Genomic DNA, 26,271 nt, shown 5'->3' with positions numbered 1-26,271 from the left:
TAAAAGAATGGAATAAAAGAATAAAAGTCTGCTCAGTAGCATTCTTGAAAGTCAGGTAAGTCAATTTGTGTAAATATGTACTTATTTGCTGCAAAACATTTATAATTTTTTAAGTGTTTTTATTTTTATTTATTTAGTTATCTTGTTGCTTTTTAGAGAACGACCACAACAGAAATATGTCGAGACTTTTTTTGTGTTATCCTTGAAATTCCAAAGAATTTATTCTGGTTATTGTTTTATGTCTGTTTAATTCATGATTTTTATTTGTATGGAATTTCTAAATAAATCAAAACTCCTGCTGTTGGATTTGACATTTCTTGAAAAAATAAAAAGTACTTTTTCAAAGATGACATCTTGCAACCAAATGCAAAACTTGTCTGATATTCTCACAAGCAGATGCACATCAAATATGTGTACACGCAACACACAGTGAATTATGCATGCAATTGATGACAGCAACAAAAAAAAAAAAATTGCAGGACATTTCTGCAGACTGCACCCATTAACACTGTTCAAGTGTGCTCGTGCACAACAATGCAGAGGTTGGAAACTCACCATTAGAACAAATACTTAATAGCTTGATGCACAAAATGGTTGTAATACTTACAATTTAAGTACTAATACAAACTAATTAAAATAAATCCATCCCATTGGGTGGACTTGTGACGGTGCTATTTAAACATCAGAAAGTAATCACTGTGAAATGTAATGTTACTTTTGATTTAGTACAGTTCCATGTGAAACTGTCTCACTGACCAAACCTGCTCCAAATGCATCAAGCCAGCATCCTCTACCAACAGGTTTCAGACAGCTATGGGATATTACATATGAATATGTGAATCCCTTCACTGTATACACCTCATGCACAAGAATAACCAGATGTGCACACAATAGCATACTGAGTGCTACAGTTGACTTTGGCCACAGGTTAGTGTAATGAATGGCACAATTTTCATGTGTTCTTTTATATTATCACAAAAAAATCAGCATGAAATGAGAATTTTATGTCTATAATGTCCACCACTACTCATAGCCATATTTTAAAATGGCATTCTTTCAGAGCAGCTTCATAATTTGAATAATTAAAAACAGAGACAATGAGTGCAAATCCAAAACTTGTATTCTATGGAGGAAAACAAAAACAATCAACTTGTCCAGTCCTCATTTTAGCCACAGCAGTTCTCAGTCCATTTGTTATGCAACTTTTCATTTGAACAACACGAGAAAACACTGAATGGCTTTCTTTCAATGACGACGGGCCGAGAGTTCCGTTCTCAGACAACGCAGTGTTCTCTGGTAAAGTAACAGTTATGAAAATACTGTACAAATGTGACACATAGGGTATTTCACTTCCCATTTTGTGCCTTTCCGTGTTTCTTAGGATGACTTGATTTCCAGTGGGAATTTCTGAATTTCTTCTTATGTTGACCACCCTGCACCTACAGAGATGAATACAACAACATTAACTTGTTTTTGACAAAATAAACCAACAAGTAAAAAAAAAAAACAGCCTACAAAGATTATTTGCAACCTTCAACAGACCTTCTTGCGTTTCGGCATTACTTGCTGGTCCACCTCCATTTCCTCATCTTCATCCGTTTGGAAATCTTTCTCTTCCTTTTCATCCACCACATTTGATTCTTTTGAGGTTTTCAGAGTGAACATAGAAGCTATGGAGAAATGTGGGAGTTACACCAAAACAAACTGTCCCAGCATCTGAACCATGTGTGCTGATCCACTGACCGAATGTCAGAGAACTTCAAAAAATATAGAGATAGTGAGACAGATGTCGACGGATAGATACAGTAGTGTTCAGAATAATAGTAGTGCTATGTGACTAAAAAGATTAATCCAGGTTTTGAGTATATTTCTTATTGTTACATGGGAAACAAGGTACCAGTAGATTCAGTAGATTCTCACAAATCCAACAAGACCAAGCATTCATGATATGCACACTCTTAAGGCTATGAAATTGGACTATTAGTAAAAAAAAGTAGAAAAGAGGGTGTTCACAATAATAGTAGTGTGGCATTCAGTCAGTGAGTTCGTCAATTTTGTGGAACAAACAGGTGTGAATCAGGTGTCCCCTATTTAAGGATGAAGCCAGCACCTGTTGAACATGCTTTTCTCTTTGAAAGCCTGAGGAAAAGACAATGACCCCAAGCACACTAGTAAACAAGCAAAATCTTGGTTCCAAACCAACAAAATTAATGCCTCGCAGATGTGAAGAAATCATGAAAAACTGTGGTTATACAACTAAATACTAGTTTAGTGATTCACAGGACTGCTAAAAAAGCAGTTTGAACATAATAGTTTTGAGTTTGTAGCATCAGTTTGTAGATCATTGTAGATGAACAGCCTATAATTTTTTGCACCTGCGTATAAGTTTTCCCCTCTCCAATCAACTTTTTAATCAAACTATGCTGTTCTTCTGAACAATGTCTTGAACGTCCCATTTTCCTCAGGCTTTCAAAGAGAAAAGCATGTTCAACAGGTGCTGGCTTCATCCTTACATAGGGGACACCTGTTTGTTCCACAAAATTGACGAACTCACTGACTGAATGCCACACTACTATTATTGTGAACACCCCCTTTTCTACTTTTTTACTAATAGCCAAATTTCATAGCCTTAAGAGTGTGCATATCATGAATGCTTGGTCTTCTTGGATTTGTGAGAATCTACTGGTACCTTGTTTCCCATGTAACAATAAGAAATATACTCAAAACCTGGATTAATCTTTTTAGTCACATAGCACTATTATTCTGAACACTACTGTACAAATGCATGCTTCAGCTACATTTAAAAGAAAATCCTATTTGTCAGGCTGTACTGACTTGTGACTGTTTTGTTTTAAAGCTTTAGAACATAACGACTGTGAACCAATCAGAAAATAGTATGGGTGCAGCAGATCACGCATTTACAGTGCATCCGGAAAGTATTCACAGTGCTTCAATTTTCTCACATTGTTATGTTACAGTCTAATTTCAAAATGGATGAAATTCATTTTTCCCCCTCAAAACTCTACACACAACACCCCATAATGACAATATGAAAAAAAACAAAAAAACAAACGTAAAAAAACAAAAAACAAAACATATACATAAGGATTCACAGCCTTTGCGTTGAAGATCTAATGATCTTCGAGATGTTTCTACAGCTTAATTGGAGTCCACCTGGGGTAAATTCAGTTGATTGGACATGATTTGGAAAAATACACAACTGTCTACATATAAGGTCCCACAGTTGACAGTGCATGTCAGAGCACAAACCAAGCATGAAGTCAAAGGAATTGTATGTCGACCTCCGAGACAGGATTGGGTACAGAAACATTTCTGCTGCTTTGAAAGTCCCAATGAGCACAGTGGACTCCATCATCTGTAAATGGAAGAACTTTGGATCCATCAGGACTCTTCCTACAGCTCGTCGCCTGTGTGAAACCAAAATGATAAATACTGATTTTCTGTCAACTAAATGTTCTGTTTGACCGCTTGAAACCTTTCTGTTAACCAGATGCTGTTTGACTACTGTAAGCTAATGCTCAGTGTGAAAGGCATCTGATAAGACATTCCTTTAGCCTTGCAGCACATCTGATGAAACCATCCCTTGAGCCTTATCACACAAATGACCTGAGTGACACAAACTGCTACAAGCTGAAATTACTCCACCTTGTGATCTTCACAATGCAAGAAACTCATAAAGATAAGTTTCACCGCGGGACTTTGTTCACAACCTCCAAATGACCTCTGATCATCACCATGATGAAAAAGACATTCTCTCAGATGAAAGGGACTCACTGATGATCACAGCCCTGTGAACCACAAACACTGTGATGAAATCCATCATTCTCAGATAGAAGGACAATCATTCAGCCTTCAGTTCGGACTTTGTTTTAACAAACTGCTTTTCTAATGAACTCAATTAACCTGCCATATTGAATGAATCGGTGCATCAGTGGTTCGGGCGACAAGCGAAACGTAGGTTTGGCTGTCCCACACGAACAATGCAATTGATGTGGATATCCATGGCAACCAGTATATCTAACTGTTCCAGGTAATACTAAGGTAACTTTTCAGGTAAATATTTGCCAGTAGTTTGTAACTATCATTGCCAGGCAGATTTCTACATGACCCCCCATCCAATTTGGATTTCTTTAATAACCCCAGCAGTGATTACTGAAACATCAGACAAACCAACAGTGGATTTGGCAACTTCTGTCTCTTACTACCGCAGTAAACACTCTATAGATCTACTGGGGAATTCCCCGGTATACAGTGGTCCCTCGCTATATCGCGGTTCACCTTTCGCGGCCTCGCAGTTTCGCAGATTTTTTTGTGCAATTTTGCATGCTTTTTTTTTTTTTTAAACAGGGCATTATGTTCTGCGTCCTCATCAGGCAGGCCAGTCGGCATCACTGTGATGACTCTCACTGCCTCCGATGCGCTTACCGAGTCTGCGGGCTCGGTAAGCACTGCAGCGGGCCACTCACACCGCCCCACTATCTGCTGTGCGGAGTTGCGGCCAAAGTCTATCAACAAATCCAGAGACTACGCTCGCTGTTTTGATGCAGAGTGCTCCAGCAGCCCGCAAGAAAATCCGCAGCGCTGCATGGTCTTGGTAACCACAGCTGCAGAGCTCCGTGGCCACTGAGATGTTTGCATCTTTTGAATGACTTGGATTCTTTGTGGGTCCCGCATCCGTTCCGCAACGGTAACACCGGAGGCAGTGAGCGAAGAAAGAGCACGCGCATTGTGTTCTGCATGTGTGTTTATAAGAACCTTCTCACCCAGAAGAAAAAAAGAGCGCCAACAACTACCCAGCCACTTCCCTTATGGTGTTCCAAAACACACAAGCCACACTTTACACTGTTCCAATCAGAACACCAGGGCTGACACAGTGTCCGAAGCTTCGTATTAAAGAGCCTGTTATTTGACCAAAAGGTCAATGTCTTGACTCTTTCTTTGTACAGACAGCCTGAAAATCCTTCTGCCTCAACACCTGTCTAAACTGAGTAATTGGGAGAAAAGGGCCTTGACATGTTGCTAATATATAGAAAATCCTGTCAGCCTTAGTCAGGGAGATGAATAAGAACCTGATGGTCACTCTGTCAGAGCTCCAGCATTCCTCTGTGGAGAGAGAACCACCTTCCAGAAGGACAACCATCTCTGCAGTAATCCACCAATCAGACGTATATGGTAAAGTGGCCAGACAGAAGCCACTCCTTAGTAAAAGGTAGGGATGGGTATTGATAAGATTTTATCGATCCGATTCCTTATCGATACCTCTTGTGAATTTTCTGTGTACTAAAAGTAGGCTTCACAAGTTTTCTATGTCAACAACATTTTACTGAGTCTTAAAGTAAATAAATAAGGAAATGGTCACTGGGTCCTTAAACTCTGGACATAATAAACTCTACATGGTGGATCCTTGATCTCTGGACATAAATAGAAGTAAACAAAATCTACAGTATTTGTCAAAAGCATTTCCTTTCAGACATTATTGGCATGAAATTCTTTCCATACACCTGAGGTGAGCTCTTGCAGCCAGCTGTGCTTCACGTCAGGATCAACTGATAAAGAATGCAGGACGTCTCATTTTGGGAAGAAAAAAACAAAAAAAAAACCACATTTTAGAGGATTGTATTTTACTGTCTGTATTACAGCGTTTGGAAAGAGGTGTCATTTTATTTAAAGCAGCAATTCATTTGGAAGTTATTAATACCGACCAGAGTCTGTCTAGCACTCGTTTTTTGACTGCAACAAAACAAGAGTCCCAGTTAATAACTTTAATCCACACAAAAGTGACTCACGATTGACATTTTAATGGCTTTGAGAGGGGGTAAGAAGCAGACTTTCCGCTTCTGAAGAGCAGCGAATCAAAGAACCAATGTGCCAGTGGATCGAAGCACTGCTTCATTGGTTCACGCTTCAAAGTGGAGTCACACTACAGAAGTGGTTGATTACAGAGCCGCTGCAGGGTCTGCAAACAACATAGAGAAATGATCATTTTCCCGACAAACACACTCAAAAACAATGCCGCTCTGAAGGACCGATAAGGGAATCGTTATGCAAAACGGTTATTGATGTCAGTGGATAGAATCAATTCATAACGATACCCGAAAAGAACCGGTCCTCGATACGCAACCCTAGTAAAAGGCACATTGCAGCCCACCTGGAGTTTGCCAAAGGGCACCTGAAGGGCTCTCAGACCATAAGAAACAAAATCCTCTGGTCTGATGAGACAAAGACTGAACTCTTTGGCATAAATGTCAAGTGTCATGTTTGGAAGAAATCAGGCACCATCCCTACAGTGAAGCATGGTGGTGGCAGCATCATGCTGTGGGGATGTTTTTAAGCGGCAGGAACTGGGAGACTGAGATGACGATGAGGTTTCTTCCTCAGAGGGAGTTTTTCCTTACCACTGTTACTCTGGGGGTTGGTAAGGTTAGACCTTACTTGTGTGAAGCGCCTTGAGGCAACCTTGTTGTGATTTGACACTATAAAAATGAAAATAAATTGAAATTGACTGCAGCAATGTACAGAGACCTCCTGGATGAAAACCTGCTCCAGAGCGCTCTTGACCTCAGACTGGTGCGACGGTTCATCTTTCAGCAGGACAATGACCTTAAACACACAGCCAAAATATCAAAGGAGTGGCTTCCAGACAATTCTGCGAATGTCCTTGAGTGGCCCAGACGGAGCCCAGAGCTGAATCTGACTGAACATCTCTGGAGAGATCAGAAAATGGCTGTGCACCGATGTTCCCCATCCAACCTGGTGGAGCTTGAGAGGTGCTACAAAGAGGAATGGGCAAAACTGCCCAAAGATAGGTGCACCAAGCTTGTGGCATCATATTCAAGAAGTCTTGAGGCTGTAATTGTTGCCAAAAGTGCATCAACAAAGTACTGAGCAAAGGGTGCAAATACTTATGTATGTGTGATTTCTTAAGTTTTTTATTTTTAATAAATTTGCAAAAATTTCAAAAAAAAAAAAAAAATCATGTCAATATGGGGTGTTGTGAGTAGAATTTTGAGCAAAAAAAAAAAAAAAAAAAAAAAAAAAAAAAAAAAAAATCATCCATTTTGGAATAAGGCTGTAACAAAGCAAAATGTGGAAAAAGGGAAGCGCTGTGAATACTTTTCAAATGCACTGTACACCTGCTCCTAATCCATCATCATCCAGCATCCACTAACCATCCAGTAGGTGGCAAACACATCTAAGGGATATTACAAAAGCAAAGTTACTTTTTGGATTAATCTCTTGCTTCAAAGCTCACCAGATCTGAGTTTGTTCTCATTGTGTGCCCTTTTAATTTGATTAACCATAAGAAGTAAACATTTATTGTTTATAAGTTGTGGTGCTAAACAGATGAGATGAACCTGTCTATTGGCTGTGGCTTACAGGGTACATCCCTAAGAACAGTGAATTTATGTGCATTTTTGGCTGGAATGAAATGCTATGCATAGTCAAGAGTTATGCACAGTTGCCTACTACTACAATAGCTCAGGGAACCAATACTGCATTGTAAGTGCTGTGCACACTTACGAGGATAAAGGTCGCTCATGCTATCTTCTGAGTCGCTGTGGTCATCGTCTTCATCGCTGGATGAGGGCATCCACATGTTCCTGTGTTTCGTGGCCTTTCTCTGCTCGACATCCTCTCCGTCCTCTTTTGGTTTTTTCTGCTGGAGTCTGGCTGGAACAAATTCGATCCCCTGCTGCACACATTCTTCATCTAGACGGGAAATGAGATGGACCCATATGTGATTAGACACTGTGCTCCATCAACACTGAACAGTGCACGGCTTATTATTGATCGCTTTTGGACTGCAACTCATCAACTGACAAATGCAGCATAATGTTTGAACTGAATAAACTTTTTTTAACATTTAACCAAGACTCTCATTTAAAATAATGTCATCTTTAGACACTCACTGAAGCAGAAAGTTTTGTGTAATATCAGAATTCTAAAATAGTTCAGATACAACACAATATAATTCTAACACTGCAGAGGTGGGCGATACTGGGAATTTTGGTATTGATCCGATACCAAGTAAATACAGGCCCAATATCGCCGATATCGATACCAATACCGATACTTTTTCATCCAGGGTTTTCATGTATCCCATAATCCCTTGCACGCCAGAGAGTCGCAGCAGTCAAAACAACAGAGAATCCACATGATAATTGTAAACGAATATTATACTACAAAAGTGTATTTTTTATGCTTTTCATCACGTTAATAAGAGACTGCATGCATGATACCCTGAAAACTTGCTAAAACAATAACGAATAATCCGTGTCTGCTACGTTTAATCTGCGTGGAATTTAATAAACGCAAACCGAATTTCAGACACATTATATATTAGTCTGGAACAAAGAGGACAAACAGTGTTGTAAAGAACAATAATTAAGACGTTAAAGAGCAAACTTCACTTCCCCCAGAACGACATGATCAGGAAGTGAGCGTAGCTCACAGCAGCTCCCATTGAAAATAACGGAGAGACAGCCTGTCTCGCATGTTTACATAAAACAAATGCAGTAACAACATCTATAAACCCAGAGAATATATTCACAAGAATTTTAGGCACAATATAAAAATAGTTTTATGTTGCGATGATAATGCTGTTGTCCGTGCACAGCGGTTAAAGTGCAGCATGATCAGAGCGTCTCAATGCAGTTCTCAATGTTACTGAGATCTTGCGGGATTTGAAACCTGAAAAGTACGGATATTTAAGCTTCATAGATCTAAAGGATCCGAAAGACCTATTATAGAATTTCGTCAAACATTGTACATGACAACAAAATACTTTATCATAATCAACATTTTTGTTTAAAAAAAATATCACAACACAACTTAAAACAAAATCTCAGTTTCTCTCAATAACATAACAATAACAATCTCAATAACAGCTTGCAGTCTCTAAGGCATGGACTTAATGAGTGACAAACAGTACTCTTCATCAATCTGGCTCCAACTTTCTCTGATTGCTGTTGCCAGATCAGCTTTGCAGGTTGGAGCCTTGTCATGGACCATTTTCTTCAACTTCCACCAAAGATTTTCAATTGGATTGAGATCCGGACTATTTGCAGGCCATGACATTGACCCTATGTGTCTTTTTGCAAGGAATGTTTTCACAGTTTTTGCTCTATGGCAAGATGCATTATCATCTTGAAAAATGATTTCATCATCCCAAACATCCTCTCAATTGATGGGATAAGAAAAGTGTCCAAAATATCAACGTAAACTTCTGCATTTATTGATGATGTAATGACAGCCATCTCCCCAGTGCCTTAACCTGACATGCAGCCCCATATCATCAATGACTGTGGAAATTTACATGTTCTCTTCAGGCAGTCATCTTTATAAATCTCATTGGAACGGCACCAAACAAAAGTTCCAGCATCATCACCTTGCCCAATGCAGATTCGAGATTCATCGCTGAATATGACTTTCATCCAGTCATCCACAGTCCACGATTGCTTTTCCTTAGCCCATTGTAACCTTGTTTTTTTCTGTTTAGGTGTTAATGATGGCTTTCGTTTAGCTTTTCTGTATGTAAATCCCATTTCCTTTAGGCGGTTTCTTACAGTTCGGTCACAGACATTGACTCCAGTTTCCTCCCATTCGTTCCTCATTTGTTTTGTTCTGCATTTTCAATTTTTGAGACATATTGCTTTAAGTTTTCTGTCTTGACGCTTTGATGTCTTCCTTGGTCTACCAGTATGTTTGCCTTTAACAACCTTCCCATGTTGTTTGTATTTGGTCCAGAGTTTAGACACAGCTGACTGTGAACAACCAACATCTTTTGCAACATTGCGTGATGATTTACCCTCTTTTAAGAGTTTGATAATCGTCTCCTTTGTTTCAATTGACATCTCTCGTGTTGGAGCAATGATTCATGTCAGTCCACTTGGTGCAACAGCTCTCCAAGGTGTGATTACTCCTTTTTAGATGCAGACTAACGAGCAGATCTGATTTGATGCAGGTGTTAGTTTTGGGGATGAAAATTTACAGGGTGATTCCATAATTTATTCCTCAGAATTGAGTGAGTCCATATTTTTTTCCCTCTGCTTGGTCTAAAAAAGTAACCGTTACTGACTGCCACAATTTTTTTCCTGATTTCTTATAGTGTTTCTTAAAGCCAGAAATTTGCCATTTGAAATGACTTTAGTTTTGTGTCATGTCTGTGATCTGCTTTTTTTCTACAAAATTGAACAACTGAATGAACATCCTCCGAGGCCGGTGATTCCATAATTATTGCCAGGGGTTGTACATGGAGAACATGCATATAAATAATTCAGTGATTTTTTTTTTTTTAATCTTGTGCAATATCAGAATTTCAAAATGAGTTCAGATACTACACAGAGCACTTGTACCTAATAAGCCAAATCCGCATTATGAACACTCACTAATGCTCTGTGACCATGTCAAATCTTCCGGTCAAAGTTGACGCTTACCCACATTAATAAACAAAGCACAGAAGCCACGTTACATGAGTGTTCACTCAATTTATATATTGTCCTTACAGTTAAATTAGCAGCTTTAAGTGGTGTTGAAGCAACATGCCAGGTCCACATAGTTCCGTGGATGATAGATGTGGGCTGCAAAAGTGAAAAAGGCAAATATGTCTAGTACACGAGTGTAAACAAGAACTCCGCATATCATATTATGTGATCCAACATGCATCTGATGCACTTTTCCAATGGAATTGCGAGATCTCAAAGGATGTGCCGGGTGGACTAAATTCATAAGTTAGAATTATTATTTTTACTTTCATCTGTTACATATCCAAATAAATCCAGGAAAATATCTGATAGTCATTTTTATATTATGTGCATAGAGCTGATGACTATTGTATCACACCGTGAAGTACAGTGCACTGGTTAACATTATTTATATACATGGAGTATAATACCAGTACACACAACATAAACGCTATGTAAAAAAATCATTGAATGATTCGACAGATCTCAGTCTGTGTACCATGTGTGTTGCACGTCTATGCAAGTTTTGCTCTTCTTTATGCATGAGATACTTGTTAATAGCTACATACATGCAGGGAGGCCGCTTGCTTGTTGCTGGTGTCTCATTTTCCCAACCATCTGAGTGTTGTGACGGACTGGGAATTGTAAAATTTAACCGACAGTGAAGACAGTCTTTCTTACTGGGCTCCTGTTCATCTTCTGTAGTTTGCACTACAGGGACATTTTGTGGTGCGAGTGCTTAAGATCAGGCCACAAGTTCTTTATTCCACTTCCCACCTATTTTACAGCCCAGTTTTTTGCAAAATCATTTCAAAACAATGACTGTCCAGTGCTCCAAATCTTCAATATTTACATTGCTGTCAGTGCTTATAATGCATTCTGGGTACTTGTGAACTTTGACCCAGTGTTGCAGACCGAAAGGTCCCCCCTAAAAATCGATCCTCCCTGCCTTCACTGTGCATGCGTCATTTCAGAGCGTCAGCAGCAATTCACCGATTATCACCTTGTTTCTGCTTGAAAGTGCATTGTATCTGCTTAAAACTGACTTTACAATGATTTTAGAGGTTTTACTTTGTCATCAGTCAGACTTAGACGTGCTGCTGTGGCACTCTGATCACTTCCCCATCTATTATTATGAAATATTGCTGAATTTATGTGAAAATGATTGTTGTACAAAATCTTCAGAGATCTGTCGCTGAGATAGATGACTGGAGTGCAGTTTTAAGCAGAAAAGAGGTGATAATCGGTGAATTGTTGGTGACGCTGCAAAATGATGCAGGCGCAGTGAAGGCAGGGGATCGGTTGGTGACACCGGCACAGCACGCACCACCAACGGAGACGCTGAATCGGCTTATTCAGTGATTTTTTCCAATCTTGTGCAATATCAGAATTTCAAAATTAGATCATATTCTGGACAGAACACTTGCGTGTAAGTAATTCACTGACATTTGGACAAGGCCTTCTTGTAGCGTTTCCCGTTGACATGTTTTAGGACATCTTGTGGATCCCGGTTGAGGTGTTTGACTGTCAGTTTACAGAAGAACCGATTACTGGAAAACAAACATCAGAAAATATGAAATGTATCTGCAGATTAACGTCACAAACTGTCTTATTTGCTAAAGAGTAAATTCCACAATTGCATTATTTAAAACAAACAAACATAATCATGAAGTATTGTTCCATGTCCTTACGGTTGTTTGGTGCTCGCCACAACGTGTGGTTCATATTGGCTGTAGTTGAAATCTGCCTCAGCACGCAGTTTCTTATACTTTTTGCCCTGGGTGAACTTTTGCAGCTCATCCAGCTTGCATGGAATCTCATGGCCATTCAGTGTGCATTTGATCTGAAATAAGACGAGTTGGAGTCACACAGCAGTGAAGAACCAACACAAATGTCACTACACACATGGTTAGCTTAGCAACACCGCTAACAACATATCGCACGAACGTGGAATTCAAACATTGGCTTTTGCTCGCTGACCTTTTTGCTGTCTGTAAGTTCAAGGTAAGGGTGGTTTAGAAGAAAACCTTTAACAACAGCAGGTAAATCTTCCATATCTTAAAAACATTTCAAACCCAGCTTTAGCTTGAACAGGCCCCGCCCCTTGCAGGAAGTGTCCACACGTGGTTTGACCGTAATTTTTTTTACTCACGACGTCCCAGGTCAATTAGCATAAAGGGGCGTGTCAATACACCTCCCTCTCGTCGGGTTTTTTTTTTTTTTTTTTTTTAAAGGTGGGCATCTTTTAAACATGATTTCAACAGTTAAAAGATGACGGGAGGCGTATAGACACGCCCCTTTATGTTAATTGTCCTGGGAAAAAAAAAAACGCGTTCCGTTCTGTGGATTAACAACAATTTTGTTGTTTGGTATTTTGTCGCCATCGGCTGGTCAGTAGAAGAATCGCATTTTGGTAAAAAGGATTTTTTTTATTTTGTCAAACAAGGTGTCCAGAACCACGAAACCTTTTTTTTTTTTTTTTATAAAATAAACCTTTCTAAATGGATTAAAATGTCCAAATGTTCGTTTCTACAACACACACAATCATATAGAGGGTTTTCATGTGACGTATCAGTCACGTCATTTTGTGTCCCGCGGCCATTTTTGGATTACGACGCGGTGGCCGCTGTGTTACGCTACGTGCATTTGGCGAACAATTGCAGAAGCTTCAGCGTTGGTGTGAAGAAGCCTCACGGCACCGTGGCGCTGAGAGAGATCCGCCGCTAACAGAAATCCACTGCTTTTTTTTTTAATTTTATTCGGCAATAAAATCATATAAGAATACATAAAAATACTGCCGAGGATAACACAGGAACGCTACCAATACGGATGCTTATTTACATTGTGGTCCTCGAACACCGAGCTGCTGATCTGCAAGTTGCCCTTCCAGCGCCTGGTGAGAGAAATCGCTCAGGACTTCAAGATGACCTCTGCTTTCAGAGCTCCGCTGTGACGCTCTGCAGGAGGCCGTTGAGGCTGACCTGGTCGGCAGCTTCCTAGTTCACAATATCACAGTGTTCACTATCTTGTGCAAGATACGGATCCACTGAACCAACTGCTACACATCTATCACGATAAATACCTTTACCTCGAGGATTTAAAGCCTCGTAATAACCGTACATTCTCTCCATTTTTCTATCATGCGCCAGGCTCATTGTAATCCAGAATGGAGATGGCACCTGTCCTGCAGCAAATCAGTCACGTGATTGAAAACGCTCTATAGGGTTTATTTTAAGAGCAGCGCGTGCTGTCAGGTGACGCTTTTCAGAGAGTCAAAAAGGACGGTAGAAAAGTCACTCCCTTCTTCAAAATCTGGAGTCGAAGAACGGTACATTCATGCGCGACGAATCCAAATCTTCCATTACAAATGAAAAATTAATTCGGTGTAAGAAAAAAGGAAAAAAAAAAAAAAAAAGGCATTCGCTGACAGATTATTTGTAGGACGTGATTCATCTTTCCTCAGCCGGTAATAATCTTTGTAATCAGCTCATTACACGGACGTAATGGGGAAGCTTCAATCTACGTAACCCTGCGAAGAATTGCTTAAAATGAGTGTTTTTGACTACAATATTTTAACAATAGTATTTCAAAACGTTAATATGAAATATAATTAAAACGATAGGCGTTTATATATGATCGTCGGGTTTGATAGGAGTAGCTAGCTTAGCTTGAGGGAACGTAATGTCTGGACCAAACGGAGATCCCGAAATCAACATCGACGAGGAGATAATCAACGACGAAGACGAGTTCAACGAGGATGGTAAATAATCGTGTTAATTTAATGTGATAAGCGTTAGTAGTACAATCAGTTAAAGTAACACCGAACACGGGACATTCCAGCTATTTTTTTAAACTGTTTTGCGTTTAAAACAAGTTTTACTTCAGCTTCAAGGGGTTTCATGAAATTGGCATTGAACATTTAGATAATAGAGCTCTATATATACAACCCCTGGCAAAAATTATGGAATCACCGGCCTCAGAGGATGTTCATTCAGTTGTTTAATTTTGTAGAAAAAAAAGCAGATCACAGACAAGACACAAAACTAAAGTCATTTCAAATGGCAACTTTCTGGCTTTAAGAAACACTATAAGAAATCAAGAAAAAAAGATTGTGGCAGTCAGTAACGGTTACTTTTTTAGACCAAGCAGAGGAAAAAAATATGGAATCACTCAATTCTCGTATATATAGTAAGTAAATCCCTTCAGCTGCTCCCTTGTTTGTACTCTGGGTCGCCACAGCAAATCCAAGGTGGATCTGCATGTTGAATTGGCACAGGTTTTACGCCGGATGCCCTTCCTGACGCAACTCCACGTTACATGGAGAAATGTGGCAGGGGTGGGATTTTAACCCGGAACCTTCTGCACTGAAACCAAGCACATTATCCACTTGGCCACCACCCCTGCAGCTCTCTGTCTCTCTGTATATATAAATAATCAAATTGAGTCTTTGAGTCAAGCTAAACTTATTTGCTGTGATGCAAGGATAGGTGGAGGAAAAAGTTACTTATTACCTCAAGCCTTAAAGTAGAAAAAATAAGTAGAACCCCTGTCCTAAATATTATTTTACTTCCAAACTTAGCTTTATTTGATGTAAGACACTGTGCTTCTTTATTACAGAGTACACTGCCATCAATTCCATGCTGGATCAGATCAACTCCTACCTGGATGGCCTGGAGGAGCGTAACGATGCTCTCAACGGTAAATTGCTCGAACTACTAGAGTCCAACCGGCAAGCCCGACTGGAGTTTAGAGCCCAACTGGTTGGTTCTCCAATGCAGGAGGAAAACCTTCCTGCAGATATTGATGGTACGCCACCCAGCGAGCAGAACCTGGATGAGGACACTGGAGGGAAGTGATGGGTGGTGCTGGAATCCAAGAATAGCAATGTTTATGATAGTGGACTCTTTTTCCACCTGACCGTGGCCACTGTCCTACATTCATGCTTATGCTGTATTTGCATCACTGTCAGTGCTACAAATGATCTTTTGTTTACCTGTGGTGTGCTGATGTTTGTTTCATGAGCAGCGTTAAGCTTCTCCAGTGAGGTACTCTACTGAGTTCTTGGGCCAAGCAGGCTTTCTGTACTAGTTAAGAGGACCAAACATTTACAATCTAACCATTGGTATACCATTGCCTACATCCCATAGTGGCAGCTATAGCCAGGTAGGGGTAAACATTTAAAAATGCTCCAGTCATAATGAAAAGTATACCACCTTTGTCATCTGATCATAAAGATGGGGAAAAAGAAGGTAGTTTGGTCTATGACTGACTGTTATATAGTTAAAAACAGCAGATAATTTTTTTTTAAAGGATGCACCATGTTTAGTTATTAACATATGTCATAGAATCCACTAGACATTGACCTTGTTTGACCATTACTCTGGAAACCGGCAACCAGCAATCAAAACTATTAATTAATCCTATTAAATGAAACAATTTCCATCACTTTGTACCGCAACTGGTACGTCACTGATGCTGAAATTATTTTTTGTCACGATTTTTAGCCCCATAACATTCAATCATACTGTGCACCCGGAAAGTATTCAGTGTTTCAAATTTTCCACGTTATGTTAGTCTTATTCCAAAATGGATGAAATCTATTTTTTTCCTCAAAATTCTACAAGCAATACTCCATAATGACAATGTGATTTATTATTTTTAGATTTTTGCAAATTTATTAGAAATAAAACTAAAATCACATGTACATAAGAATTCACAGCCTTTGCCATGAAGCTCAAAATTGAGCTCAGGTGCATCCTGTTTCCACTGATTAACCTTGCTTGGACTGACTGGATTGGTTGATAATTGGACATGATTTGGAAAGACACACATGTCTACATATAGGGTCCCACAGTTGACAGTGCATGTCGGAGCACAAACCAAGCATGAAAGTCAAAGGAATTTTCTGTAGACCTCTGAGACAGGATTGCCTCATGGGACAAATCTGGTGAAGGGTTCAGAAACATTTCTGCTGCTTTGAAAGTCCCAATGAGCACAGTAGCCTCCATCATCTGTAAATGAAAGAAGTTTGGATCCACCAGGACTCTTCCAAGAGCTGGTCGCCTGTGTGAACTGAGCAATCCAGGGAGAAGGTCCTTAGTCAGGGAGGTGACCAAGAACCCATCGGTCACTGTCAGAGCTCCAACATTCCTCTGAGGAGAGAGTAAAAACCTTCCAGAAGGACAACAATATCTGCAGCAATCCATCAATCAGACTTGTATGATAGAGTGGCCTGATAGAAGCCACTCCTTAGTAAAAGGCACATGGCAGCCCACCTGGAGTTTGACAAAAGGCAAATGAAGGACTCTTAGACCACAAGAAACAAAATTCTCTGGTCTGAGGAGACAAAGATAGAACTCTATGGTGTGAATGCCAGGTGTAATGTTTGGAGGAAACCAGGCACCATCCCTACAGTGAAGCATGGTGGTAGCAGTCAGGATATGAAAGGAGTGGCTTCAGGACAACTCTGAATGTCTGAGTGGTCCAGCCAGAGCCCAGACCTGAATCTGATTGAACATCTCTGTAGAGATCCGAAAATGGCTGTGCACCGATGCTCCACATCCAATCTGTTGAAGCTTGAGAGGTGCTGCAAAGAGGAATGGGCAAAACTGCCCAAAGATAGGTGTGCCAAGCTTATGACATCATATTCAAGAAGACTTGAGGCTGTAATTGCTGCCAAAGGTGCATCAACAAAGTATTGAGCAAAGAGAGTAAATACTTATGTACATGTGATTCTTTTTTTTTTTTTTTAAATATGCAAAAAATTCAAAACATTTTCATCTTGTCATTATGTGGTGTTCTGAGTAGAATTTGGACGGGGGGGGGGTCATCCATTTTGGAATAAGCGCTGTGTATACTTTCCAGATGCACTGTAATAGTCCAAACTATACATTTAATTTTATCTTTATGATCAGACAGATAATGTAATTTACATTTCAAGATGATTGGAGCATTTTTAAATTTTGACTCCTTTGTAATCCTTCATTGAACCCAACTGGCTGCTGTCACCTTGCAATGGCCAGCATACATTGTTGTGGAAGTCATGGAATACTGAAGCTGGGTATTTTTGTTTAGTCTTCAACTGTACTGATTGGTCAAAATTGGCTTTAGGCCCATGGACTAACTGCCATCTTGAAAAACCAGAGTCTTGTGCAAGATTTTTGTTCAGCTACATAAGTAATCATGGGTCGATCAAATGCTACAGTCAGGAAATCACACAAAAATGCTAAAAATTCAAATTAAAAAGTTAGCATGTTTCATTTAATCATCTCGTCACTACACGAGGATCATAAACTTCAGGCATGAAAATGACTTCACATCATCATGGAGGGATTGTTTAGTACACGAGCCAGGAGCTGAGATTTGAAATCCAAGCACTTGTGAAGCTTTAGGATGGTTAATTAATCCAACACTTTGTACAGATAAGTAAACACCAGTGAATCGAGAATAGTCAACATGAATTGTGTGGAATTTTTGTCCTAAATCATCTGAATGCATGTGTAATCTGTCATGTCTTGCTGCAGAGTCTGAACAGTCCACGTTACTGTGGTGGTGTGGTGTTCTAATGTAGACTGTGGTGTTTCTCCTGATGCCGTTTCTTGTAAAAATGTAGGCAGCGCAGCCATACAAATGCCGGACAATACAGCCAAAGTAGAAAAATTGCAATTACTAATTAAGACGTTTTAATATAAATTAAAATGACTCAAACGGAAATCACCAAAAAATACATTGACTTTCCAGCAGTTAAAAACCACTTGTTCTTCTCGATTATCAGTAGCTGAATAAAAATAGAGTAAGAAACATACAGCATTGTTTGAAGCTGTCCTTGACTTTCTTTTTAAGCTCTTGTTCAGAGCTACTCTGTACATTTGAGATGTTGCAGACTAATCATATGACCGTTGTCACGGTGACTAAGAAAACTGCTACATATTTCAGCCAGTCTTTTGTGGTTCAAAATATACTGTTATAACAATGTTTCCAGAAAAGCAAAACTGGTCACAAAGAAGGAACTAAATACATCCTACCGATGATGTGTGGTGGTTTTTCCACTACCGAGTTGCTGGATCAGTTATGCATTTGTGCAACCAATAACTGAAGCTTCCTAACTTTGCTATGTCAAAAACCTACTTGAACTTCTCAACGTTCCATTCCAAATAAATTCTGGGACCACTGACTCACGTGTCCATCTGTCCAGTGTATAAAAAAAAAAAATAAAATCAATGCAATGATAAATTAAAGCAAAACAACTACAAACTACCACCCACACAACTTATATGCAGTAAGTGCCTGCAGAAGCATTATGTCCACAAAGGGGGGGAAAAAAAAAAGAAAAAAAAAAGGAGTAACTTCTTCCCTTAAAAGTAATGGGACTGACATCATCATGTGACTTGGCATATAACTGCTCTGTTGTGCCAAAAGGATTGATTACAAGAAGATGCCTTTATCTAAAACATGTTTGGTTTTCCCCTGTAAGATTTTTACTAGCCATCAGTCCATTTTTACTAGCCATCAGCCTTGGACAAACATGCCTCAAGTTTACAGAAACAAATTAAAATACAGATTGCACTGAAAATTAGATCATGACAGCAGTGAGGTTCCAAACCATCCTTCAGGATGAAAAATGTGTATATGCATCCATTAGTCCAAAAACTTTTTCTCACTTACAAAAACAAGCAGTGTTGCAGGGTTTGGAAACAAAAACAAAAAAACAACAAAATCCCCCACTTGCAGAAAACCTACCGGGCAGCTCAAATTAAACTCAGTACCTGGCTGTCAGCAGAAACCACATTCTGTTGATTCCGTGCACGTACAAGTGTAGGGCTTCGCTTTCCACTAAACGGTGGATTTTAGCCATTTCGGTGGCACGCCGCTCTCCAATGCAGATTTATTTTTTTGTAATTATATAAAATTCAACTGTAGTTTGAAGAACATGCAGTCATCTTTTAGTAAGAAGCATGCCACTGCTTTTCCAATCATAAAATGTCCTCAGCATGTTTTGCCTCATCAAATCAAGGGTCACACTTAATAAATGCTTGAACTACAATGTTAACTGTTAAAATATTTTAAAGTTTCATTTGCTCATTCAGTGCTTTTCACATTCCACATCATGTGTCACTAAAACCTGGTGCTAGAGGGTTTTAACATGTGAAAAATGAATGCCATTGATATATTCATCTGGGATATCAACCACCTAGTGAATTTTAAAAACTCACCCTTGGTCCTCATCTCAAAGATGCTTGAGGACCAGACTGGAAAATCTGTTCTTTGTCAAGCAGATGACATTGGAAAGATGAGTCTGTCATCTACAATCTTTTAAAAGAAGAAAAAAAAAAAAAAAAAAAAATAGTAGCACTGATAAGGATCAGAAATTTTGATAATGAGTATGCAGGTTTTCAGATGCAGTATACTGCATCTACTGGATGCAACAGTCTACTGGAATCCCATTTTGCTCCAATATTGAAAAAATACACAACATGCTACACTATTCAAATACTGTATTTCAAATTTGGACCTACATTCTAAGAGTAGGTTTTGTTGTGTGCAATTAGTTTTTTTTTTTTTTTTGCCAGAAAAATCTAGGCCTGGCCTGCCATTATTTTTTAAGAAGTGCACCATGGATCAGTCGTGAAGCTGCAGCTGCCCTGACTTTGCGCTCCCCAGCTTCGCACTTATAACGCAAAGCAGAGAGGACGCCTGAGCACTTATTTGGTGACTCTGGTATTAGTTGAATCAAACCTATCAAAAAAATGCCTTGATTGGGCAGATACTGACTAGATCTGATCAGATCAGGACATCCCTAATTTTAACACTTTACCATAGATTGTTTGGAGTTTTTGAAGGAAATGTGTGCATTAATTAGTGTTTTTTTTTTTGTTTGTTTGTTTGTTTTTTTGATAATGGGATGGGAATTTTTTTTAAAAAGCATTAATTAAGGGGGGGGGGGGGGGGGCTGTGGACCCCACCCTCAAAAGGCGTTTTGCAAATTTTGGAAAGAATAAGCTGAGCTGATGTAACACACATGTACTAATGTCATTTCTGTCAGATCCCTGTTATCTAATTACTTAAAAAAAATAAAAAAAATCATCCACTCGGAACAATGACCCTGGACTGGGTTACTGCCCTACAAGGAGGCTTGTAATTTTCACCTGTTTTTGACCGGCAACAGGTGCGACTTTTCTCACAGTTTGACAGCAAATCACACAAATGAGTAATTTTGTGTTGAACAATTGTCCACTGATGTATTATTGTATTTGTGGTTGTATAATCTGAGATTCAGCAACAACACTGTGAAGCAGGTCTGACCTTCTTCCTGCAATCAGGCTGCACTTGTATCAGGTTTCTGTTTGTTCCATGCCCCCATCCTCCTCCCTTTTTTGTTGGAGTTAGCGCCTGTTTGTGGCCCTTCCAGACCTGCGTTTGCCTGGACCTTTTGCCTTCCCTGTGTAGTTGTCTTTGGCGGCAATGGAAGAGCCCTTCTCCTCTTCATTAGGATCTTCACCAGTAGCTGCTGGCTCGCCATCTGGGTCCTGACTGCTGCTAGCAGCCTGTTCCGTTGCACTCTCCTGCTCCACAGACTGGAATGTGGTCTCTTCCGCCTCACTGTTGAGGCTGAAGTCCTGGTCTTTGATACCAGTAGTGTTTGCTGAGGCAGAGATGAAGTCTAGTGAGGCTGAATCAGAATCTGCTTGTTGCGGCGTGAGTATCCGCATACTCTCATGCTCGAGTGCGATCGTGGGCTGCTTTGTCATGTGACTGGTGAGCAAACCAGTGTCAAAGAGGGAATTTTCATCTGAATAGTCTGTGCTGGGATCTGCTTCAGGCCCGAGGTCAGTTAAGACAGGTTCCTTGTGGGATTCAACAGCTGCACCCTTTTCACTGAGCACACATCTGTACTTCTGAGAAAAGCCCAAACAAAATGCACCATTGAATCCACAAAAGATGTCCAGGATCACACATGCACACTGCTAAATGGAGAATATTGCACATTTTGGAAACAAAATGGAATGTCTCCAAACACTGAACAGAAATGATCAGAAAGTTTGTTTGATATGTAACCTTACAGTACATTACCTAAACAATAAAACACTTTAAAAAAAAGTAATTTACTTTACAATGCACCACAGAAAAGTCAATAATGGTGGCAGGAAGCCTCACTTGTTCAAGTTGTCTAAACAACAGAGCTGAAATTCTTCAAAACCAACCTTGAGGTTCTCAAAATGCTTCATGGATTTGCAGTGGGAGTGTGAGGCAGACGACTCAAAGCAGTAAAATTTTTTGCAGAGTCGGCATATAACACCTGCTACTGGAACCAAAAAACCAGATCCTATGATAAAAAAGATAGTTGCATGGTAATAAATGCTCTTAGGAACTAATAAAGTACAACAGCAGTTAGGTATTAATTTTGCAGTGAGTGCTGTGAAATCTCAGGCTGTTACTCACCGTAGATTGTGTCAGGGTCATATTCTTCATCACTGGCCATCTCCTTCACAGACGCTTCTTTTACAGAAGACCAACCACCCTGTAGGGCACCACAGTGTATTAATTAAAAATTAATTAATTAAAAAACAACAACACCCTACTCAAGATAAGATGGGGGTGGTGTTCTATTTCAGGATGAGTATCAAGAACCAGCATTAAGCTGGAATCAGTTTCTAAGTGGTCAAACCCAAAATATCACTAAGTATTTTGGCAAACGGTGCTGCCACTCTTACTTTTCAGTGAACTGATTTTAGGAAGTTGTATTGAATAAATTTTTGTCTTGCACAGTTATGTTGTCTTGTCACCATTTTTGGTTCTTCTGACAGTTTAACACCACAGGTTTTTTGCTGCGACAAGTAGGGCAGTCACAATTATTACAATATTCGCCAATCGCGATTATTTTTCATATTCGCGATTACCGTGAATTATTTATTTTATCCACAAAGCATAAAACAACTCCGAATCTGACGTCATTGTGCTGCAGCCTCACTCACGCTGTTTCTCTCTCATCTTAAGGCAGGACAATAACATGGAGGGTGAGGAGTGATCCGTCCTGCCGTTTGGATAAGACGGCCGATTAAAACAGTGGCCGTCTTCTTCAGAGCCATCTAAAATGCGGAGTTTACCGGAGGAGCTGTCGGTGTGTGTGCGCGTGGAGTCAACAGGCTGCGAGGGAGGGGTGGGGGAGGGAGATTACTGAATGGAGGCAGGACACGTTACAATCGCCTGAGAACCATCAGTGCACGTAAGACAGCCAGCACGGAGCAGAGAGGATTTTAGCCTGAGTGAACAAAAAACCAAAACATGGAGCTGCCTTTACTTCTGTCTGAACTTTCTCTCCCGGTGTGATTCTGCCGTTACCGTCCTGTTCACACCATGTGCGTGTCGTATACTGAATTCGTGAGATTAAATAATGACCATTAAATGAAATATCAATATCAAATCAAATATCTTTAATAACATATTTAAAAAAATGAGAATATACGTATGAATGAACTGACAAAAAATTACTCATACGTGAGTTAAAAAAAACCTGATGTGGAGAAGCTGTGGTGATGTTCAGACACACAGATCACAAAAAGCAAGTGAGAACTCTGAACTTTAACAGCTGTTATTTTCCAAAGGTATTTATTTGTTCAATCCTGAGCTTAATGTATCGTTTAAGCACAAAACATGACTGATGAGGAGAAACAATTTCAGAAATGCAACAGAAACAACCACAAATCAGAAAAAGTTGGGACTGTATGTAAAATGAAGATAAAAAAATAAAAATGTTGCACTATTCCCAGTTTCTCCACTCACAGAAGCCAAATGTTCTTCCAGAGTTGTGTAGCCTTGTACTACAATAGTAGAATATAAAGAAGGGAAAAAAAGGAAAAAAAAAAAGACAATATATTCGTCAATCGCAATTATTTTTCTGACAATTAATCGTCTCCAGAAATTCCTAATCGTGACAGCCCTAGTGACCAGCCAAGGGTGCACAAACATGGCGGAGAAATGAAGCATCCAAACAGTTTAAGATATTTAAGAAAACAATATAGATGGAAGGTAACACCACAGGCAGCTCTAAGGCGGAGCTTTCTGGGGTTGAAGTCACCTGCTCTGTGCTCCAGGCGCTGTATATATAAATAATTATTTTGTAGTGGATTAATCATTTCCTGCCAAACCTTGGATGCTGAAAACACCTAACTGCTTCTGGAATCACAGAGGAATGTTTCATCTGGATACTTTTTTTCCAGCTCCATGTGGAATGTACAACTCCTGGCAATAATTATGGAATCACCGGCCTTGGAGGATGTTCATTCAGTTGTTTAATTTTGTAGAAAAAAAGCAGATCACAGACATGACACAAAACTAAAGTCATTTCAAATGGCAACTTTCTGGCTTTAAGAAACACTATAAGAAATCAAGAAAACAAAATTGTGGCAGTCAGTAACGGTTACTTTTTTAGACCAAGCAGAGGGAAAAAAATATGGACTCACTCAATTCTGAGGAATAAATTATGGAATCACCCTGTAAATTTTCATCCCCAAAACTAACACCTGCATCAAATCAGATCTGCTCGTTAGTCTGCATCTAAAAAGGAGTGATCACACCTTGGAGAGCTGTTGCATCAAGTGGACTGACATGAATCATGGCTCCAACACGAGAGATGTCAATTGAAACAAAGGAGAGGATTATCAAACTCTTAAAAGAGGGTAAATCATCATGCAATGTTGCAAAAGATGTTGGTTGTTCACAGTCAGCTGTGTCTAAACTCTGGACCAAATACAAACAACATGGGAAGGTTGTTAAAGGCAAACACACTGGTAGACCAAGGAAGACATCAATGCGTCAAGACAGAAAACTTAAAGCAATATGTCTCAAAAATTGAAAATGCACAACAAAACAAATGAGGAACGAATGGGAGGAAACTAGAGTCAACGTCTGTGACCGAACTGTAAGAAACCGTCTTTAACATGGGTGTTAGTGCCCATGGCATGGACAACTTACACATCTGTGATGGCGATCTGTAGGGAACGTGGACTTTGCTGACTTGGTCTTCGGAGTGAGATTGCATCAGAATTTTGGCTCTCTGTTGGGACTGTTTACACAGAGACTGCTACCTGCTGCTTTGGACTTGAACTAACAGTCTTTTTCAAGACTTTTTTACTTTTTACTTTTTTTAACTTTTTTACTGTGCTCCAACGCCTAAGGAAGACCTCTAACGGTCGAAACATCGCGACGGAGCACTTTTATCAGCTAACTTTCATTAGCGTTGGCAAGCTAACGTTTTTATTTTTTAATTATTTTTATTTTTATTTTATTTTAGCACCGTTGTCGTGCGTTCGCTGTTGTCGTGCGTTGCCTGTGCTGCTTCATGGCCTGTTTGGTGCCTTGATTGGGGCACTCCTTCTGCTGAATCACCTCTGGATTATTTGCACATTATTCACTTTGTGTGTTTTTGGGAATCCTCTAGCTTAGCGCAGCTACTAGCTCTTAGCCGGTTTAGCATGGCGGCTTCTCCTGTCTCTCCCGCACTTTTCTGCTCTGGGTGTGAAATGTTTAGTTATTCCTCGGCCTCCTTTAGCAGTAACGGTACTTGTAATAAGTGCAGCTTATTCGTAGCTTTGGAGGCCAGGCTGGGCGAATTGGAGGCTCGGCTCCGCACCGTGGAAAATTCTACAGCTAGCCAGGCCCCTGTAGTCGGTGCGGACCAAGGTAGCTTAGCCGCCGTTAGTTCCCCCCTGGCAGATCCTGTGCAGTCGGGAAAGCAGGCTGACTGGGTGACTGTGAGGAGGAAGCGTAGCCCTAAACAGAAGCCCCGTGTACACCGTCAACCCGTTCACATCTCTAACCGTTTTTCCCCACTCGACGATACACTCGCCGAGGATCAAACTGTGGTTATTGGCGACTCTGTTTTGAGAAATGTGAAGTTAGCGACACCAGCAACCATTGTCAATTGTCTTCCGGGGGCCAGAGCAGGCGACATCGAAGGACATTTGAAATTGCTGGCTAAGGCTAAGCGTAAATTTGGTAAGATTGTAATTCACGTCGGCAGTAATGACACTCGGTTACGCCAATCGGAGGTCACTAAAATTAACATTAAATCGGTGTGTAACTTTGCAAAAACAATGTCGGACTCTGTTGTTTTCTCTGGGCCCCTCCCCAATCAGACCGGGAGTGACATGTTTAGCCGCATGTTCTCCTTGAATTGCTGGCTGTCTGAGTGGTGTCCAAAAAATGAGGTGTGCTTCATTGATAATTGGCAAAGCTTCTGGGGAAAACCTGGTCTTGTTAGGAGAGACGGCATCCATCCCACTTTAGAGGGAGCAGCTCTCATTTCTAGAAATCTGGCCAATTTTTTTGGATCCTCCAAACTGTGACTGTCTAGCGTTGGGACCAGGAGGCAGAGCTGTGGTCTTATACACCTCTCTGCAGCTTCTCTCCCCCTGCCATCCCCTCATTACCCCATCCCCGTAGAGACAGTGCCTGCTCCCAGACCACCAATAACCAGCAAAAATCTATTTAAGCATAAAAATTCAAAAAGAAAAAATAATATAGCACCTTCAATTGCACCACAGACTAAAACAGTTAAATGTGGTCTATTAAACATTAGGTCTCTCTCTTCTAAGTCCCTGTTGGTAAATGATATAATAATTGATCAACGTATTGATTTATTCTGCCTAACAGAAACCTGGTTACAGCAGGATGAATATGTTAGTTTAAATGAGTCAACACCCCCGAGTCACACTAACTGTCAGAATGCTCGTAGCACGGGCCGGGGCGGAGGATTAGCAGCAATCTTCCATTCCAGCTTATTAATTAA

The 26,271-nt window shown here is 40.0% G+C and overlaps 3 protein-coding genes across 5 annotated transcripts in view; 1 reads left to right on the top strand and 2 right to left on the bottom strand.

Annotated features, from left to right (window-relative positions):
• Positions 1 to 288: 288 nt before the first annotated feature.
• On the bottom strand, positions 289 to 12,621 carry LOC117529071 (surfeit locus protein 2-like). Its single transcript, XM_034191771.1, has 6 exons — positions 12,465 to 12,621; positions 12,176 to 12,327; positions 11,931 to 12,034; positions 7,543 to 7,731; positions 1,543 to 1,670; positions 289 to 1,439 (listed from the first exon to the last, which is right to left on the bottom strand). The coding sequence occupies exons 1-6, from the start codon at positions 12,537 to 12,539 to the stop codon at positions 1,347 to 1,349; spliced, it is 741 nt and encodes a 246-aa protein (XP_034047662.1). The 5' UTR covers positions 12,540 to 12,621; the 3' UTR covers positions 289 to 1,346.
• Positions 12,622 to 13,980: 1,359 nt separating this feature from the next.
• c17h9orf16 (chromosome 17 C9orf16 homolog) lies at positions 13,981 to 15,465 on the top strand. Its single transcript, XM_034191772.1, has 2 exons — positions 13,981 to 14,244; positions 15,102 to 15,465. Exons 1-2 carry the CDS (start codon positions 14,166 to 14,168, stop codon positions 15,338 to 15,340), a joined length of 318 nt encoding a protein of 105 aa, XP_034047663.1. The 5' UTR covers positions 13,981 to 14,165; the 3' UTR covers positions 15,341 to 15,465.
• Positions 15,466 to 20,357: 4,892 nt separating this feature from the next.
• ciz1a (cdkn1a interacting zinc finger protein 1a) overlaps positions 20,358 to 26,271 on the bottom strand; it is a 29,879-nt gene continuing 23,965 nt past the window's right edge. For all 3 annotated transcript variants that reach the window (XM_034191766.1, XM_034191768.1, XM_034191767.1), the window contains exons 14-16: positions 21,924 to 22,002; positions 21,686 to 21,807; positions 20,358 to 21,379 (exon numbers count right to left, since the gene is read on the bottom strand). In XM_034191766.1, the coding sequence (XP_034047657.1) occupies positions 20,867 to 21,379; positions 21,686 to 21,807; positions 21,924 to 22,002 (714 nt within the window). In that variant the 3' untranslated portion in view covers positions 20,358 to 20,866. The remainder of the gene's footprint in view (positions 21,380 to 21,685; positions 21,808 to 21,923; positions 22,003 to 26,271) is intronic.

Source organism: Thalassophryne amazonica, chromosome 17, assembly GCF_902500255.1.
Source record: "Thalassophryne amazonica chromosome 17, fThaAma1.1, whole genome shotgun sequence".
Taxonomy (NCBI): Eukaryota; Metazoa; Chordata; class Actinopteri; order Batrachoidiformes; family Batrachoididae; genus Thalassophryne; species Thalassophryne amazonica.
Note: the sequence above shows the minus strand (reverse complement) of the source record. Positions and strands in the feature narration are given on the sequence as shown.

Coding starts and splice junctions, on each gene's coding strand:
- LOC117529071 (XM_034191771.1), bottom strand. CDS start 12,539: ATGGAAGATTTACCTGCTGTTGTTAAAGGTTTTCTTCTAAACCACCCT. Junction 1,671..7,542: donor CATGAGCGACCTTTATCCTC/GTAAGTGTGCAC, acceptor ATTTCTCCATAG/CTTCTATGTTCACTCTGAAA. Junction 1,440..1,542: donor TAATGCCGAAACGCAAGAAG/GTCTGTTGAAGG, acceptor TCATCTCTGTAG/GTGCAGGGTGGTCAACATAA.
- c17h9orf16 (XM_034191772.1), top strand. CDS start 14,166: ATGTCTGGACCAAACGGAGATCCCGAAATCAACATCGACGAGGAGATA. Junction 14,245..15,101: donor AGACGAGTTCAACGAGGATG/GTAAATAATCGT, acceptor TCTTTATTACAG/AGTACACTGCCATCAATTCC.